Genomic DNA, 19,904 nt, shown 5'->3' with positions numbered 1-19,904 from the left:
CATGCAAGAGACAGGGCTTTCATCTGGGCCGCAGTTCAGATATTCTTGTTTGATCTCTATGCTTCCTGTCAATGATTAGATTGTAAGGTCTTTTCCCTCTCTTCCCCTTCGCAGGTATATCTCTGAGTGCTCTCCCAATGTATTTGAGTGAAATTTCACCCAAGCAGATCCGTGGATCCTTAGGGCAAATTACAGCCATTTTCATCTGCATTGGTGTCTTTGCGGGACAAGTTTTGGGACTGCCTGAAATATTTGGGAAGGTTGGTAAGGTTCTGAATTGTACTTTTACTGTGGAAGCCAGAGGCATTGCACAAAACCCACGCTAGATTTGCAAACGTACTTCTGTGCAAGCTACTCAACATTGGAAGAAGGGACACGCAGATTCAATTTCTGCAGTTTCAAAAGGAGGCCGTGGTCCTCTCCGGTCCTGCCTCTGATATCTTCCTGCCCTATCCTGAACCCAGGCAGAGAGTCAAGCATCCTGTATGCAGAGTTGCTCCACTTGATCTAGATCCAGCTGTTCATTAGAATCGCTTGTTGGCGTTCCCTGCAGATGTTTGGACAGGAGCTGTATGCCTGCAGTCCACCTGGATGATGTCTTGAAGGGTGTTTGCGTGCCCTGTTCCTCCCACACTATTTTCTCAGGACTTGCATCAGTTTATTACTAAGGAGATACACAGTGCCATCCTATGAAAAGGTTTTGGGAATGAACCGCATTGCTAAGGTGTGCTGCCTGGGTGACACACTCAGGTGACAGCGAACCAAAACCTGGTCCAAGTCATGCCTGCTTTGGCAGTATTATTTATAACAAATCAGGTAGCAACACTTTCTGGCATTCTGTAACGTCTGGTTCTATTGTTGACCTTCGGCTCTCAGTTTTCTGAGAGTTGGCAGAGCAGGAAGGAGAGAGGGGCATTGAAGGAATGGCTGGTACAGAATGAAAGAAAGGAAAGTGGAAAACGATGGGCATTATTATCCCTTACGGAGTTTGAGAGTTTTGTTTGGAATATTACTTTTGAATGCTTCAACCATAGTTTGTAGAAGGTGAAAGGGAGTCTTCTTAAACAGAATATGTATTCTGTTGAGTGTGGTTGAGTATGGTTGTTCTGTTCATTTTATAGGTGTGTGAAATACAAGAACCGCTTCAGAAGTTAGGTTGGAAACTGAGGATGAGTTTTGAGAGTCAAAAGTGGTTTCCCAGAAGCCTCCTTGCTCTTGGCATACAGACCCACCCACTCACACTTTTCTTTGGGCCCACTGTGGCCCCTGGTCACACGAGCAGGATTTTGAAGTGCAATAGAAGTTCGCACAAGCAGAGGCGATATTGGAATGAGCACAGAATGGTCCCTGTCACATACCACTCTCTGTCTTGAACCTTAGAATAAAACAGATTTTGGATATAGGGAAATGAACATCATATTGCAGGTGCAATCAGTTGTATGGCCACTTGGGGTCACTATTTCATTGATCCAACGGAGAGAATTTTTATCATTTATCTTTATTAAATTCAGTGCTTTTTAAAAAATTGGAATGGCCTGATATTTTATGTGAAGATAAAATGTGGGGAGCATACTGAACTCCTTTGAGGAAAAAGGCAGAATAAATAAGACAAATTAAAGGGCCCATTTAAACCTAAGTAGGTGGGGAAAGAAGGATCCCCCTCCCCACGTTTCTGCATAAAGGAACACCTTGCCCCCTGTTTAGGGGGATCAGCGGAGGACAGTCCTTTGCTTCTCTTTTATTTGTCCATTCATAACATTTGGATTTCACACCCCCACCAAGATGCTCAAAGCATAAGGTCCTTTCATTTCATCCTCTCAACAACATTGTGAGGTAGGTTTGGTGGAAAGGGAGTGGCTACCTCCAGCAAGCTTCATGGTGGAGTGGAGGTTTGAACCCAGCTGGTCATGCTGGCAGGGGCTGATGGGAATTGTAGTCCATGAACATCTGGAGCCCCATAGGTTGGCCACCCCTATTCTAACCATTACAAAGCCTCTAGTGAGCTGGAGAAATGTGATCCTTCTCCATTCTTAAGTGAAAGGGATCCTGCCCATTAGTCAGGTGAGCTTGAAGGGTGTCCCTGTGTAGAGGGTCCCCAAGAGGTGAGGAGGAACATAGTTCTGGAAGAAGAGAAGCATGGGATTTCTTGAATTAATTAACTTGGCTACTTATGCTGTCCTTTTCTTCCCAATGGGGACCCAAAGGAGCTCACAGCATTCTCCTGTGGGGTAGCTAAGGCTGAGAGAAAGAGAGAGTGTCACCCATCACCCACCAATGTCACCCATCAAACTTCTGTGGCAGACCACGGATTCACACCTGGATCTCCTGCAGGGCTGGAGCGAGGGGAAACTGCGCCCGGGGCAAGTGTGCGCCCTGCCATGCCCCCGCCTGCCCTGGAACGCCACGTCCCTGGAACTCCCCTGCACCGGCACGTGCCTAGCCTCATCACATCTGAGAAGCTAAGCAGGGTCATACCTGTCTAGTATTTGGATGGGAGGCCCCCACAGCTTCGTTATCACAAGTGTTTGTTCCCTCAGTTTGGCTCTAAAGGAAACTTTTCAAAACTAATTCTTTGCGTGCTAAAAAATATTAACCAAGATAGCACGCTTTTTGGCCCACGGGGGAACTGGGGGAGATTTATTTTTCTTTTAAATAACGTCTTTAATGTTCTTGTGACTCCAGAAGAAATGTCATATTTTGACATTATCTGTTCCACTCCAAACATCTCTGACAATGTATTGTCGAAGGCTTTCACGGCCGGAATCACGGGGGTGCTGTGTGGTTTCCAGGCTGCATGGCCGTGTTGTAGCAGCATTCTCTCCTGACATTTCGCCTGCATCTGTGGCTGGCATCTTCAGAGGATCCTCTGAAGATGCCAGCCACAGATGCAGGGGAAACGTCAGATGCAGGGGAAGCCATGCAGCCTGGAAACCACACAGGACCCCATCTCTGACAATGTCCGCCTCCAAGATAGTTCCCTCATACAGCGTCAGACAACATGTCCCAGTACCCTGATGTGGTCCATTCCACTTGGAAGTGGCGCTTTCTGCACAAACCCCCTGAAATGTTTGTAAAACATTTTCCATCCCCCCTTTGCCACGATGCATGTCCGCAGTCATCCCCTTGGAACACTTTGTGGCCCCACCTTTTTTTGAGAACATGATTGGATTGATGCTTCAAAGCTTCACAGGCTCGTGCTGCAATTCCCTACACTCTGCACACTTGATATTTCAAAGATTAGCCCCCTCCCCCCCAAAAAAATTAAAAAGCAGGCAGCAATGTTGCAAATAAACAGGCAAGGAGTGAGCTGAGAAAATGGTGCCAGGGAGGAGGTCCCGTGCCCTGGCGTGCCCTGGCTCTCTCTTTGTTTCCTTTGAATCAAGACATGTCAGAGCAATCTTCACTTTGTTTGCAGGAGTTCCTCTGGCCTTTCTTGTTTGGGATGATCGTTGTTCCGTCAGTCATTCAAGTTGTGATCTTGCCTTTTCTTCCAGAGAGTCCTCGCTACCTGCTGCTTGAAAAGCATGACACAAAAGCAGCAGAGAAAGGTAAATGGTTACATCATTTTCTTTGCAATTGTAAGTTCAATTCCTGTGGCTTAAAAAACTGAATACACTTCTTGGGCGCCCATCTCTCTTTGCTTTGCAGCGGCTTTCTCCCTTTTAGCTGCTCGGTTTCACAGTATGAAAAATGCCTGAGAATGAAAACATGATCATAGAATCACAGAGTTGGAAGAGACCACAAGGACCATTGAGTCCAACTCAGTGGTGGGATTCAAATAATTTAACATTTGGTTACAAGCACCATTTTAACAACCGGTTCTGCTGAAGTGGTGCGAACTGGCTGAATCCCACCACTGGTCCAGCTCCCTGCCACGCAGCAAGGCACAATCAAAGCCTCCAGCCTCCGTTTAAAATCTCCAAAGGAGGAGACTCCATCACCCTCTTGAGGAAGCATATTCCACTGTCAAACAGCCCTTACTGAAGTTCTTCCTAATGTTTAAGTGGAATCTCTTTTCCTGCACCTTGAACCCATTACTTCTTGTTCTAGTTTCTGGAGCAGCAGAAAACAAGCTTGCTTCCTCTTCGACATGACATCCCTTCAAATAATTAAAAGAGGCTATGATGTCACCCCTTTTCCTTCTCTTCTCCAGACTGAACATACTCAACTGCCTAAATCTCTCCTCTTAGGACATGGATTCCAGACTTTTTACCATTTTGGTTGCCTTCCTAGCTTGTCAATATCTTTCTTAAATTGTGGTGCCCAGAACAGAACACAGTACTCTAGGTGAGGTCTGACCATTGCAGAGTAAAGCGGTAAAATTGCTCCCATTGATCTAGACCAGGGGTCGGCAACCTTTACCACCCAAAGAGCCATTTGGACCCGTTTTCCATGGCCCCAAAGTTCTACTGAGCCGGAGAGGTGGCTCGCATGGAGCCGCCTCCAGTTCGGCCCCTCCACTCACCTTTCCTTCCAGCGCTGCTCTGGAGGGCTGGAGGGACAGACCTATGGTGCCCTCCGACCTCCAGGCCATACGGAGCTGCAGTATAAGGCTGAAAGAGCCGCATGCGAATCCGGAGCCGCGGGTTGCAGACCCCTGATCTAGACACTGTACTCTTATTGATGCTTTCCAGAATTGCATTGGCTTTCTTGGTTGCCATATTACACTGCTGACTCATGTTTAGTTTGTGGTCTACTAAGACTCCCAGATCCCTTTCACATGTACTGTTGGCAAGTCAGGTGTCATCCATTCTATACCTGCGTATTTTGTTTTTTCTGCCTACGTATAGAATCTTACATTTTTCTCTGTTGATGGGCAGCAGTAAACCGATATCCTGGTGGACTTGGTCCTTGTCTGAAATAAATCAATAAATTAGGCAATTTTCTTTATTTTAAAAATCTGTACACTTCTTCTGTTTATGAAGTGGCTCACGGGAAAGTCCAAAAATAGGTTAATTAAAAAACAATCCAAGAATAGTTATAATAAATATTCAACCTTGAACCAATACAGAGTAGCGTCAGCCCAACAAAATTTCAACAATCCAACATGCACACGTTTGTATCAGTGAAGCTTAGTCTTTGGGGTTTGTATCCAGAGACCAACTAAAACAAGGCAGTTTTACACAGTTTCCTGAACTGAGCCAAAGGGGAGCTTCGTGTCCCTTTTGCAGGCCACTGCAAAAGTTCGCTAACGTGAAGAAGGCCTCAGGATCTATCAGAGGATAATTGTATATCCCCACAGGAGGGTTCATCTGGCAGGAGAAGGGGCAGACCGAAGCTGGTTGGAGGACCTGTATGGGCAGGCGCAGTCCTTCAGATTACACAGAGAGGTTTCTATTCATGCATCTGTGTAGGCCCGGTTGCACTGGCCAATCAGCACAGGAAATCAAGTGATGCTCCCTTCATGAATGCTGGGAGCGTGGGTGCAGTCGCACCATTTGGGTGCCGCTCCCAGCTCCTCTGAGCAGAACTGATCTTCCCAGTGGACAAAGATGAGAAGGTCTATTTTGGGGTAGCATTAAAGGATAGAAAGTTGCCAATTTGGTTTTCTCCCAGGGATGGGGTGCATAGGCGTAGTTGCCACGGGGACATCTGGGGACAAACACCCCGGGCTCCCAGTGGAAGTCATGTGGGGGGGAGTAGAAAATCACCCCCCACACTTCCGGGAAGGAGGAGGGGCATGGCTGGGCCTTGGCACGACGTGCGTACGCCACCTGGGCCAAGGCCTGCCTGGGTGATGTGCGCACATTGCTTTGAGGCCCAGCCACACCCCTCCTCCTTCCCGGAAGTGGCTGTGCCTCAGGACACCTTCAGGTTTTGTCAAACTCTGTTTCTAGCACGGACCCCTTGGAATGAAGCAAAAAGGGGAAGGACTTATTGTTGTATTGAAGGCCTCTTATCACACGCATGCGTCAGCTACTTTCCTCATAGCTTCCCCACATAGAATCTAATCTATGAGGATCTGCCTATGAGGAGGAAGGGGCTGGAACTGTAGCAAAATCATGTGGAGTTTACTGTCTAATGTGTTTTTAAAAACACACTGATGGGACCTGCAAATTGCAGAAGCACAGACTACCAGAAACCAGATGGGAAGCTATCCTGGAATCAGGTTTTTCCTGTACTAGATCCTGGGTAATCCCTCGTTTTGCAAACTGTAGATTATGCCAGATCATATTTTATTTTTTTATTTATAATTTGATTTCTCGCCTTCCCCCTCTCCCCATCTGAGCTCAGGGCACCTTCCAGCAGAGCAATTCCACAGCAATCAAATCATCCATGGCCAAAGCGACGGCACCCTAACTATGTCTCATTAAGGACGGAATTAACACATTTTCAAGAGCAGAGGACCTCGAACAATAACAGGAAGAGAAAAGGGAGGGAAGGCCGGCCAGTTGGTTATCGTTGCTGGCATCACCCCAAGACTTGGTGGAACCGCTCTGTCTTACAGGCTCTGCGGAATTGTGTCCGATTTCACAAGGCCCAGGTCTCCTTGGACGGGGGGTTTCACCAGGCCAGGGATAGAGCTGGAAAAGCTCTGGTCCTGGTGGAAGACTGCCGCCATTTTGGGGGCCAGGGGCCACCAACAAGTTGATATGTATGGAGCACAGTCTTTCCTGAGGGCATATGTGGGGAGGCTGTCCCAAAGGCATGAAGGACCCAGACTGCTAAGGGCTTTATGTTCGCAGCTTGATCCAAAGCATGTTTACTCAAAAAGATGCCTCATGGTGTAGTGGCGTAGGAGGTTAAGAGCTCGTGTATCTAATCTGGAGGAACCGGGTTTGATTCCCAGCTCTGCCGCCTGAGCTGTGGAAGCTTATCTGGGGAATTCAGATTAGCCTGTACACTCCCACACATGCCAGCTGGGTGACCTTGGGCTAGTCACAGCTTCTCGGAGCTCTTTCAGCCCGACCTACCTCACAGGGTGCTTGTTGTGAGGGGGGAAGGGCAAGGAGATTGTCAGCCCCTTTGAGTCTCCTGCAGGAGAGAAAGGGGGGATATAAATCCAAACTCCTCCTCCTCCTCCTCCTCCTCCTCCTCCTCCTCCTCCTCTTCTTCTTCTTCTTCTTCTTCTTCATGCTTCCTTTTGTTTTGGGCTTGGAGATTGTGTGTCTGCGTTGGCAGATCTGACTCCTGTCAGGGTTCATGAGCCTTGAAGTGTTAGAAGGCCTTTACTTGTGCCCTGATTTTCACTGCTGGGGGGAGCCGTTCCGGGAGATTTCTAGCTCCCACCCGCCTACTTCCATGGCAGAGCAGGGCTTCAAACCTTGGTGTGGCTTCGATCACTATTCAGGCCGGTAGCTGACCCACTTTCATCAGGGAAGGGATGACCCTTAAGCGTCAAGGAAGTAAAGTGAGAGGACATGGAAGCATGGGGTAGAAAATGTTGACAGAGAGGAATTTTTCTCTCTTTCTCACAATACTAGAACCAGGGGGCATTCATTGAAAATGCTGGGGGGAAGAATTAGGACTAATAAAAGGAAACACTTCTTCACGCAACGTGTGATTGGTGTTTGGAATATGCTGCCACAGGAGGTGGTGATGGCCACTCACCTGGATAGCTTTAAAAGGGGCTTGGACAGATTTATGGAGGAGAAGTCGATTAATGGCTACCAATCTTGATCCTCTTTGATCTGAGATTGCAAATGCCTTAACAGACCAGGTGCTCAGGAGCAACAGCCGCAGAAGGCCATTGCTTTCACCTCCTGCCTGTGAGCTCCCAAAGGCACCTGGTGGGCCACTGCGAGTAGCAGAGAGCTGGACTAGATGGACTCTGGTCTGATCCAGCTGGCTGGTTCTTATGTTCTTAAGTCAGAGAGGGAAGTCTGTGTGAAAGCTTCCAGTCTATGTGGGTAACGCTTCCAATCTACCTAATTTTCAATATGATGTTTATTCCCAAATTTTTAAACCCAAGTTCTGTGCCAAGAAAAGCTAAATTCTACAGCTGGCATGTGTTTGCAAACTGCCATTAAGGCACAATTGATTTACGGCAACCCTGGAAGTTTTCAAGGCAAGAATATTGCAGGCGTGATTTTTGCCATTGCCTGCCTCTGTGTAGGTTTTTGAGGGCAAGAGAGGTTCAGAGGTGATTTGCAATGGCATGCCTCTGCTTCACACCCCTGGTGTCCTTTGGAGGCCTCCCATCCAAATACTTGCCAAGGCTGAGACTGAGAAAGTGTGACTAGCCCAGGTCACCCAGGAAGTTTCCATGGCAGATTGGAAATTAGAACCTGCCTTTGCCAGATCCCAGTTGGATGCCTTAACCACCACACCTCACTGGCTCTGTTCTTGTGCATAGAGACCATGGGATTCTTTGGTGGTCTCCCATACTTACTAGGATTGACTCTGTTTAGCTTCTGAGATTTGATGAGATCGGCCTAGCCTGAACCATCCAAGTTTTGACTGCCGCCCATAACGTGCACTCCAGCCAAAACAGTTTTTATATATGTGCCTAGTTTAGAAGAAAGAGCTTTTAGCCCTGACGAAGGAGCACAACTTTAAAATCATTGCTTTGGTGAATAACATATAAGAATGCCTTATTCATTCTTGATGTTCAGACATGGAAATCTTGGCTTTTTCTAGCACCACAAGACATCTTCTGGTGCCCCCTGCTCTCATGCATTGTCCCATTAGTAGTTGCTAGAATGAAGTCTCTTTGTTTGAACTGTGAACTTCTTAATACTTTTTGCCACCTGATGGATTGTCATCATCAATCACTTTGATCGGCATCATGACTATCTGTTCTCCAGAGGGCGAAGGGGACAGCGTACTTTAAAACCTGTTTCTTGTGTTTCTTATTGTGCTGGGCTTGGGTGGCTGAGCAGCGGTGCGGCACCTGGCCAGGTAAGAGCGCACGGTAAGCCTGGCAAGGGCGGCAAGCGCACCACCGCCACTGGCCTCCAGGTGCCCTCAGGGTCGCGGCCGGCTGAGCCATTGGGGCTGAAGCCACGGCACGGATCGTCGTTGCGGCCCCACTCCTGCTCTTCGCCAGAGAGGTGTGGGATCGATTTTGCACACACACACCCCACGTGATGCAATGGGTGGAGCCTGGGGACATGTGATGCCCCTCCTTTTGTGTAAGAGTTGTATAAGAATTAGCATTTCAAATGTGTGTTTGTGTGTCTCAAACTGGCACAAGCCACGTGAAAATAAGATATAAAGTATTATGATGCCATTTATTAAGAAGGAGAAAAGTTTGAATTTACACCCCGCCTTTCTCTCCCATAAGGAATTTCAAGGTGGCTCACAAACTCCTTTCCCTTCCTCTCCCCACAACAGACCACCTGTGAGGTAGGTGGGGCTTAGAGAGTTCAAGAGATCTGTGACTGGCCCAAGGTCACCCAGCAGGCTTCATGTGTAGGAGCAGGAAAATAAATCTCGTTCTCCAGGTAAGAGTCCACTGCTCATGTGGAGAAGTGGGGAATCAAACCCACTATGCTGCCTTTCTGTGCTCTAATACCACGTTCCACGTTTTTCCCACGTTGCCACAGAACTGTGGCTTTTGTGAAGCCTTATCTATCAGTCAGACCTGGCTATAAATTAGCACTGAAGGAAGATTCTGCAACAGTTTGTCTGGGAGGGAGACAATCTTGGTCTTTAATGAAGCCTTTAATTGCTGGGACTGTCGCCCGTTGCTTGTGCAGAGAGCTCCCGTTTGCATTCTAAACAGGTGTGTGAATTGTTGGTTCGCAGCATTTCAAACCTTTCGTGGAAAATCTGATGTGTCGTATGAAATCGAAGAAGTTTTAGAAGAGAGTCGGATACAGAGGAACATCCAGGCGGCCTCAATCATCCAGCTTCTACGGGACAGAAGTAAGCGCTGGCAGATCCTGACCGTGGTCGTCACCATGGCCTGCTACCAGCTGTGTGGCCTGAATGCGGTGAGAATCCAGGTTCAGAATCCAGGTCGAGCCATCTGGGGATTGTGCCAAACAGGTTTTTTCCCAGCTGCGCCTTAAAGGCTGCATTACTCTCCCAAGCTCTTTCTGACGTGTCCGCCTCCACCGGCAAGTGGATCCTAATTTGAAAATAGCTTGATTTAGAGACGTTCCCTCCAAACCCCCAAATCCCAATTTTCAAAAAAGGGAGGAGGCATGACCCAGGAAACTACAGCCTGGTCAGTCTGACCTCTGTCCCAGGGAAGATACCAGAGCAGATGTTAAAGGGATCGCTCTGCAAACATCTGAAGGAGGATGATCCAGCATGGATTTGTCCCCAACAGGTCCTGCCAGATCAATCTCGTTCCCATCTTTAGCTGGGTGATGAGCTGAGTGGACGGAGGGAATGCTTTCAATGTTCCTCATGTGGATTTTATTAAACCTTTTGACAAGGTTCCCCATGAGGTCCTGATCAGTAAACTAGAGGACAGTGGACTGGACTCTAGGATTTTATTTATTTATTTATTTTATTATTTAAATTTATAGACCACCCCATCCCCGAGGGGCTCTGGGCAGTGGCCGCCCTGCCAGACTGCCACCAGGTGGGCCCGCCGCCGCCGGGGATGCTCGGGGGGTGGGGGCAGGGAGGGGGGTAGGGAACTGGTTGGAGACCCGCACTTAAAGAGGGGTTGTCAATGGCTTTTCATTGGAATGGAGGGAGGTGTCCGGTGGGCCATTCAGGACATCCTTAGACAATCTATTGCCACCCCAGGCGTGGGAAATGTTGGCGTCACTGCATGGAGGCAGGAAGCTGCATGAAATGCCTTTCTTGTGTTCCTTGGTGGCAGCGGCTGACCTGATAGCATTTCACAGCTAAACCCAAAGACCTGCTTGTCTCCTTTCATGCTGGGAATCACTTTGAATGCTCTTCAGCATCTGCTACAGGTTTGAAAGCCAGGGAGGTGATCATTCTTTCCACGAGAAAGAATCCTAATGAAACATAGATTGTCCCACAAGCACTTTATCAGCAGTTTAAAACAGACCTCTTCAGCGACAGTGTGAGAACTGGCAATCTGTGAGCTAGAGGCCTGGTACACATCCACTCGGGCCCACAGCAGTTGAATGTCTAAAAATTCTAGCGTGGGAGTTGAAACCTGAGCATTATGGCTAGTTGGAGAATATGTAATGCAGGGGTGGCCAACCTATGCTGGCAAGGGCTGGTGGGAATTGTAGTCCATGAACATCTGGAGCACCATGGGCTGGCCACCCCTGAGTAATGGATACACCTTTGAATGTACATCCAGGCCTCTGCTGCTACCAGCTCTGACTTCTGCTTCCTCCTCCAAGCAACTAAATTTGGGAAAGGTGCAGTGGAGGACTCAGGTAGCAGGTTCCAGTCAGGCTCAAATTAAACGTGTTTGGCTCCAAGTCAAGCCAACTGGCTCTGAATTGGGTCTGAGGAACTTGCTCATCATTAGAATCATGAAAGAAACACCCACACTGGAGCTGCTTTTTGAAACCTTTGGACTGATAACTTGGGAGCTGATTGACCAACTGAATGAAGAGAAGCTTAACTGGTCAGCTGCAGCGAAGATCGTGCTCAGTTTAGTGTCCCACAGTTTGACAGACTGGGATGGGGAGGTCGGTGGTCCCTTCAAAGGAGGGGGGGCTGTGAGAAGCAGCAAGCAAGGACCTGTGCCAGGCAAGGAAACAGCCACATCATTAAAACTGACTTTGCGGATCCACAAAGCAAAAGGTGACCTTGAAAGATGTAGCAGCACCGCAATAGCACTGCGATCAAGGGTGGCTTGTGCCAACGTGTAGCAAACTTTTAGGGGCAAAATCTGAAAGCAGAATGAGATATGAACTGAAAGCTGCCTGAGATTTCTGTACTTCCTATACAGAATGAAAAGAAATGTATATTTCATCAGCTTCTGACCATTTTTCTCTTTTCTGAAATTAATTTTCATCTCAAAATTTTTGTTTTCATTATATTCCTTATTATCGTTGATTGTATTTGTGTTTTTCTTTTTTTATTTCATTCGCGTGCGCACGTGTGTGTGTGTGTGGTTCATTGGATGGCTGCCAGCTGATATTGCTGTCTGGAAGAGGGAGGGGACTTGGCTGCTCTCACTGGAAGGGGTCAGGAAGTAGTGGGGGAGACAAGGAGGCTACAGTAGCAATTCTGAGGAAGTTCACAGGTGCTGAATAACTAAAGAAGCCTGAGGCTTGGACAGATTTATGGAGGAGAAGTCGATCTATGGCAGGGGTAGGGAACCTGTGGCTCTCCAGATGTTCAGGAACTGCAATTCCCATCAGCCTCTGTCAGCATGGCCAATTGGCCATGCTGGTAGGGGCTGATGGGAATTAGTTCCTGAACATCTGAGAGCAAAGAGGTCCCTACCCCTGATCTATGGCTACCAATCTTGATCCTCTTTGATCTGAGATTGCAAATGCCTTAGCAGACCAGGTGCTCGGGAGCAGCAGCAGGCCATTGCTTTCACATCCTGCCTGTGAGCTCCCAATGGCACCTGGTGGGCCACTGCGAGTAGCAGAGAGCTGGACTAGATGGACTCTGGTCTGATCCAGCTGGCTTGTTCTTATGTTCTTATGAGGCGGGTGGGGGGCAAGTCCCCCCCTTTTCTCTTCAGCTGAACTTTGAGGAGAGGATGCAAACAGGAAGGGGGTGGTCCTGAGCATGTTAAGTGTTTCCGACTGATATCAACCCTGTGAAACAGGTGAGGAGATGGAAGTGAGGGAAAGAAGGAAGTGAGGATTCTTTGAACCATCAGTTGCCAGACGAGGGATCCTCTGTGAAACAAGCCTGCTCAATCCAAGAAGTCAGTACAAAACAGTCTAAAAGTTGTCTGGAATCCTTTCACACAGTGTGGCTTCTGTGTAGGGAACAATGGGGGGGGGGGCATGAAAATGGAACCCCGTTACCTTCTCAGTAATCCATCAAGGCTGGTGTTGTTTGGTATGTGTCAGACAATAGATAAAGCTACTTATTTTAAAAAAATAGAAACCTTCCCCTCCAAATCAGTTTGTTATTTCTTGTCGAGAATCACCAGCTCATATCTGAACTTCTTGCAGCATCATTAGTGAGAGTAATTTACGTGTTCCTGAGAAGCTCTTCACTGCCTGCTGGGAACCAGACGAAAAATGCATTTTATGGCATCTTGTCAAAGCCACCAGTGCTGTAAGGGTAGCTTTGCAAGTGCAGCTTTCTTCTAACCGCAGGAATTCAGAACTGAGCTATTGACAGACTTGTTCTGTTCCCTGTTTTGGATACTTTGCTGTGAGAAGGCACGGAGTTATCTTGTCAGCTTCCCTCTTTACAGCTCTGAGTATAATTATTCTCACAAGTGACAGGAAAAAATTACATTAGAATGAAATAATGCAGCTGAGTCGAGTTGTGTGCTTGAAAAGCTGTGGAACAGCAGAGGAGGAAAGATGGACCTGGCTTCGCAGGGAGGAACAGGCACCCTTTGTTGTGTCCTGAAGAACAAGGGGAACTGAGCCATGTTTGGATGCTACTTCAGTAGCTAACGGATGGCAACTCTGTGGTTGCACCTACAAGTCAAGATCTCTGTGTTTCCCTTGTTGGAACTGAGGGACTGTGGCCTGTCTTCTGCCTCCAGTCGTGTAGCTACCATAGGGTGGGGGTGGGGAATTGCCCCACACACCCCTTCCCCCCTCTCCCCACCTCACCTCACCAGGTCTGGCAGAAGCTGCTGCCGGGCTGGCCTCACTTGGCCAGGCCTGGTGGAGGCCGCTGCTGGGCACCCGGAGCAGCCAGGCAGGGCTGCGGGGTTGGGCTGGGCAGCAGCCCAGTCAGGCTGCTTTTTCAGTCAGTGCTCTTTGCAGCTCACTGAACTAAGGTAAGTGGGAGGTAGGAGGGCCTGCGCCCCACCCCCCATGCCCCCCACCTTTCCCCACTTACTTTAGTTTAGCCGGCGGCCCAGCCAGGGTACTTTTTCAGCCAGTTGCTCTTTGCAGCTGGCTAAACTAAGGTAAGTGGGAGGCAGGGTGGAGGGGGTGGGAGGCACATGGGGGGCGCCAATTTGCCCCAGACGCCATTTTGCCCCCTACGCCACTGCCTGCCTCCATGACAGAGGGGGCTTAGTGAGTCAGATGACTAGAGGGGTCAACACACTGGGTACCTTTTCTTTCCTGTTCCGACACTGTCTCTTCAAGAAGACGACAAGGATTGTGAGAAGGAAGCGCACTGTCCACCACTTCCAGCATCCCTGTCTTCGCTTCCATGAATGCCAGGCCATTTGCATTGGCAAGGGAGCGTCCATGCAGGAGTTTTGTGCACGCCTGTCTCCCTTGGTGGCCTCCCTTGGTGACCTTTGGAGGGACCGGCCGCTGATGGTGCGCCCCCCCTTTCTTGGCTCTTACATCTGGGCCTTGTACTATCTGATGGGACTCGCCGTTCCACCCTTTGGGAAAGGATTTAATAATAGGTCGCCAGCCGCCACTCACACTTATAATTATTAGTATTATAGTTTCTCGCTGGTTTTATAGGTTTTAACTAATTTATGATTGTTTTATGACTGTATTTTTATCATATGCTGTACACCGCCCGGAGCCCTTCGGGGATAGGGCGGTATAAAAGCCCAAAGAGTGTGTGTGTGTGTGTGTGTGTGTGTGTGTGTGTGTGTGTGTGTGTGTGTAAGTGTAAGTGTAAGTGTAAGTGTAAGTAAGTAAGTAAGTAAGTAAGTAAGTAAGTAAATAAATAAATAAATAAATGCATTCATTTTCCCAACATTCCCTCTCCCCACTGAGTAACCAGCGGGCTTTTCAAATTATCCACAATGGGTATTGTGCTATAAGGCAATAATGTTAGAGTGATCGGGTTCCTTTGAACGTCCAGCTGTTTCTTTTTAAAAAAACAAAATACGTCTCTAGACCTCAACAAAAAGACCACCAGGGGAGTAGTAGGGAAAATGGCAGCCAAGAGGGACTGGCCGGGAAAATGGCAGCACTGAGGCCGCCCAGGGCGACTTTGGTCAGTTTAAGGTCACCCGGTGATCTCTCACAGCACAGCAAGGAATTGAACCACGGTCACTGCAGCTGATGCCTGCTATTCTGTCAACGACACCCTGCTGCTCTCTCTAGAGGAAGGGGAAAATTTCAATTCTTGCACATCCTGTCCTTTGCCGGCACCATCCCAAGGATGGCATAAATCAAGGATTTTCTTACAAACATCCATAGAGATATATTACGTAAAATATCTGTTTGTAAAGGTTGCTCCTTGATTCATATCTGAAAGCTGTAACTTTCTCAGTGCATCTTGCTAATGGGACCATGTTTTGTTGAAACGGCTCTGGGGGATCTGTGGCTGGATCCGGCAGGGACTTCATCTTTCTTTCTACCACAGAGCCACCTCTGAGAGATCAGATTTTGACCAGAGCAGTGGTGTAGGGCAGTGGTGGCAAACCTATGGCACGGGTGCCAGAGGTGGCACTCAGAGCCCTCCCTGTGGGCATGCTGCACAGAGTTCGTCATGTGATAATAGTGTAATTATTTCAATGAGATTATTAGCATTGAACCTAAGACCTAGTTTTGGGGAAGCAGTGTAGGTAACCCTGTTCAGCGCTGTTAAACCCTACTGATTTTCATGAGAAGAACGAAAGCATGATCCATTACCTGGGAGTAAGCTTGGTTGCTGGCAATGGGGTTTGCTTCTGAGTAAACCCTCCTAGGGTTGTGATTCACCCGTTTGAAGCGTTGCACAGTTGCTTCAAAGCAAAGTCACCGACTACCACCAAGCTTACTCCTGAGTAACGTGTGCCTCGGAGCCAACCCTTTTTTCTAAACTAAAACCTTAGTATTCAGGTTGAATTGCCATGTTGGCACTTTGCGATGAATAAGTGGGTTTTGGATTGCAGTTGGGCACTCGGCCTCGAAAAGGTTCGCCATCACTGATATAACCTTTCCATTTTGGCTAGATGATGAAGGATCCTCATAGAAATATGGCTGTTGAAAGCTGTCTTTATTGTTGCAGATTTGGTTCTACACAAACGACATTTTCAAGGGAGCCGGCCTCAGTCCAGAGATGATCCCGTACGTCACTTTGAGCACAGGAGGAATTGAGATTCTGGCTGCTGTGTTTTCCGTAAGTATTGCGAGAGTCGCATTTGTGCAGGACCAAATCAGGCATCCTGAATTCGGGATTTTTGCAGTCAGAAGTTCCATTTCTTTTAGGTTTGGTTTGGCGTTCTCAGGTTATAAGCAAACAAAATAATTTCTGTCTTGATGCCTGCCCAGTGGCTGGCTTTGGGAATGGGGGTTCATGATGCTGAATGGCAAATGGACAGCTGCTCCTAATTCACTCTACATGCAGTGGTGCATGTAATTTGTATGTATTGTCGACTGAGCTTTCAATGCCAGATTCAATCTGAAAGAGTTGTGGGTTGTCGGGCTGTGGTCTGGTATTACCTTTGACGTTTCTATCTGTGGCTGACATCTTCAGAGGTGTATCACAGAGAGAAGTCTGTTACACACTGTGTCCAGGGTTGTAAAAACTGGACACAGTGTGTAACAGACTTCCCTCTGTGATACACCTCTGAAGATGTCAGCCACAGATGCAGGCGAAACGTTAGGAATGAGGTCTACCAGACCACGGCCACACAGCCCGGAAAACCCACAACAACCATGTAATTTCTGTTGCATTTGTTGGATGGCCACTGATTTGATGCATGAGGATTTGGCAGCTGATTCAGGACTCAGCCGCTTCTAAACTTGCCAATAAATGACAAGGTTGGTAAACAGAATCAGACCTGACAAGGCAGCAAGAACGTTTTGTTGGCTGTGTGGATTTGTTAGGCCTTTCCACCCAGAAAAATGTGCTGCTATTGTGCCATATGTGGCTCTGAAAGGAGGCAAGTTCCCATGGCAGCAAAGCTGAAAATGGAACCAGAGGTCAGGAACATAATAGCAAGGAAAAATCCAAGCCTATCGCTAATTAAGACAGCTAATGGAACGTGAGCACATATTTGTATACATGTGTCATAGGCGAGTGCGGTTGCAGATTAGCTGTGGCCGAGAGTCTGTTTTGATTGGCTGGCGCGCCGTTTTGGAGGTTGGACTCTTTTTTCGTCGTCGACACGTGCATCATAACATCGCCAGTCACGTTTTGTCCACCTCCTGTTCTGGCTTTGGATTGGCTCGTTCCTTGCGGCGCACTAATATCTGCCGATGTTCCCCACAACCCCGTGCTCGGTGCGGGGTACTCCAAAACGTTGCTCTTCCGACCAGGTCCAAAAATGACACGCGCTAAAGGGGCGGAAGAGCGCCAGAATTGGGGTGGCTGTGTTGCCGTCGCTGGTGCCGTGGGGAGCGCTGCAGAACTCCGGGTCATTTTGCCAGATTGGCCCACAACAATTGGTAAGTGGGGAAAGGCCCACTGTGTCTAGGGTTTGGGTTTAGAGTTAGGAACACTAGACACAGTGTGTAACAGACTTCCCTCTGTGATACACCTCTGAAGGTGCCAGCCACAGATGCAAGCGAAATGCTAGGAACAAGATCCACCAGACCACGGCCACACATCCTGGAAAACCCACCAGAACCAGTTGAATCTGGCCGTGAAAGCCTTTGACAATACATTAATTTTACACTTGTAGAGACAACTAATAACAACTGCAATTTGTTTTTCAGGAAATGCAATGCACTAACTTTCATTTCCATGAACCATCTTCGGCTCCAATTTGATTTCACTGGGCAAAGTTTAAAAAAAAAAACCAGAAATGACAGTGTAGCAGGATTCATGGTCCTCTGAATTTCCTTGGTTACAACGGCACAAGCCTTGAATCTGTTCAGAACCTGCTAGCAGCAACATACTGTGAGTCATTAGAACATCGTGTTTTGCTGCAGGCATTCCATGAAGTTATAGTGGCAAGGAAGGGTAGCAAGATTCTCTCCCCCCCATACCAGTCAGAACAGGAGCACATAATAGAATGCCAAAGGAAAGTCAGAACTCTGCTTGGACAGACGGCAGCCAAGAAAATCCTCCCCTAAAATTCTGCAACTCATTGCAAATACATTTGCAGAGAAATCAAAACAACCGGAAGAGTGTAGGGGCAGATCCATTTCTTGGCCACTGAACTCCTATGCCTGATATGGATAGCCGCAGGCTAGCCTGATCTCCTTAGTTCTCAGAAGCTGGTACTTGAATGGGAGAGACAGTGTGGTGTAGTGGTTAAGAACAGGTGGACACTAATCCGGAGAACTGAGTTTGATTTCTCACCCCTCCATATAAGTGGTGGATTCTTATGGATTTGTTTCCCGGCTCCTACTTTCCTGCTGAGTGACCTTGGGGTAGTCACAGTTCTCTTAAGGACTCTCTCAGTCCTCCCCCCCCACCTCATGAGGTGTCTGTGGGGAGAGGAAGGGAAGGCGTTTGTAAGCTGCCTTGAGTCTCCTTATTGGAGAGAAAGGTGGGGGCATCAATCCAAACTCCTCCTCCTCCGAAGAACACCAGAGATGAGACATGGAGGAAGTCAAGAACAATCCACCTCTGAACATCTCTTGCCTTGAATACCCCACCTGTAGTCTTGACCCACGAGGCCCCAAGGAAGAGACGACACGCGGAGATTCCATCTGGTGGAGAGAACCAGTAGCAGGAAGTGCGGGATCCCGTGATCCTGGCAACTCTGCCGTGTGCTAGGCTCTGCCTCCTTTTATTAGGGTTTACAAGAGGGGGGGCAATGTGGGCAGACCGGGAGGCAGGAGAGCGGGAGAGCGGGAGATCATCATGTGATGCATGATCTCATCGGACTGTTACGTGCAGGAGGAAGCATCCGCGTCTGGGTCTAATCCTCACCTGAGGGCAAGAGCCCTTTTGTCCCTTTGTCTGGGACACCTGGTGACCGTGAGTCAGGCATCTCATGACCTGTGACTCACGGGGGAGCGGGGGTTGGGGGAGCGTGTGCGCCCAGAAGGCCGTAGCCGGCACCGGCATGCCTGGCGCTCCTTCTACGGTTCTGCTGGGTTCGCGGGCTCACCCCTACACCCACCATAAGCCAGATGTGACTTCCTCTGTTTATTTTTAGAGTATCAATTAAAATAAATAACCAGCTGGTGAGTGGCCTTTATAGGTTCAGGAGCTCTGGCAGGGCAATTCGGTTGGAACCAATGCAGTGGCACCTATAGGCCCTGTGTACAGTGGGTCTTATTTGGTATGCACGAATGTGCGAAAGTATCATGGATATGTCAGTACTGTTGGTATAAATTTGAAATGTTTGTTTTCCTTTAACCAGGGGGCATCCATTGAAAATGCTGGGGGGAAGAATTAGGACTAATCAAAGGAAACACTTCTTCACACAAACTGTGATTGGTGTTTGGAATATGCTGCCACAGGAGGTGGTGATGGCCACTAACCTGGATAGCTTTAAAAAGGGCTTGGACAGATTTATGGAGGAGAAGTCGATCTATGACTACCAATCTTGATCCTTCTTGATCTGAGGTTGCAAATGCCTTAACAGACCAGGTGCTCGGGAGCAGCAGCAGCAGCAGGCCATTGCTTTCACATCCTGCACGTGAGCTCCCAAAGGCACCTGGTGGGCCACTGCAAGTAGCAGAGTGCTGGACTAGATGGACTCTGGTCTGATCCAGCAGGCCAGTTCTTATGTTCTTATGTTCTTAATGTCATGAAATTCCATGGCTACTCAGGTGACAGTTGGTTAGCATGGCTCAGCGAGACATTGAATGTCTTGTGAAGAAGGCTCAAACTGTGCCCTGAATGGCTTTGTGAGATGATATCGTGGTATAGATGTAGAAAGTGGGTATGCCATAAGATGGAGATGTTTCTGTATTCTTCTCGGGCAAGGCTTTTTTGGTTGTTTGCTCTGAAGAAAAGCAGGGCCCTGCAGCCTGGTTGGCTGATCTGAAGGTTTTATGGACCCTGGGGAATACTGGACTCCCATTGCTTTTGGATTAATCCTGTAGAAATGGCCAGAGTTGGCAGCAGTCCTTCAGAATTCCTCTGGTTTTACGAGCACAGCTGTCCTTTTTCCTCCCTTC

The 19,904-nt window shown here is 48.2% G+C and overlaps 1 protein-coding gene across 1 annotated transcript in view; it reads left to right on the top strand.

The window, feature by feature from the left end:
• The window catches only part of SLC2A9 (solute carrier family 2 member 9), a gene marked incomplete at its 5' end in the record, with an annotated part of 56,988 nt that overhangs the window by 17,253 nt on the left and 19,831 nt on the right, over positions 1–19,904 (top strand). The window contains 4 exons of the mRNA XM_048509558.1: positions 115–260; positions 3,416–3,548; positions 9,691–9,878; positions 15,889–15,999. Of these exons, the coding sequence (XP_048365515.1) occupies positions 115–260; positions 3,416–3,548; positions 9,691–9,878; positions 15,889–15,999 (578 nt within the window). The remainder of the gene's footprint in view (positions 1–114; positions 261–3,415; positions 3,549–9,690; positions 9,879–15,888; positions 16,000–19,904) is intronic.

Source organism: Sphaerodactylus townsendi, linkage group LG10 (genome assembly GCF_021028975.2).
Source record: "Sphaerodactylus townsendi isolate TG3544 linkage group LG10, MPM_Stown_v2.3, whole genome shotgun sequence".
Taxonomy (NCBI): Eukaryota; Metazoa; Chordata; class Lepidosauria; order Squamata; family Sphaerodactylidae; genus Sphaerodactylus; species Sphaerodactylus townsendi.
This window is presented reverse-complemented; position numbering and strand designations above follow the sequence as displayed.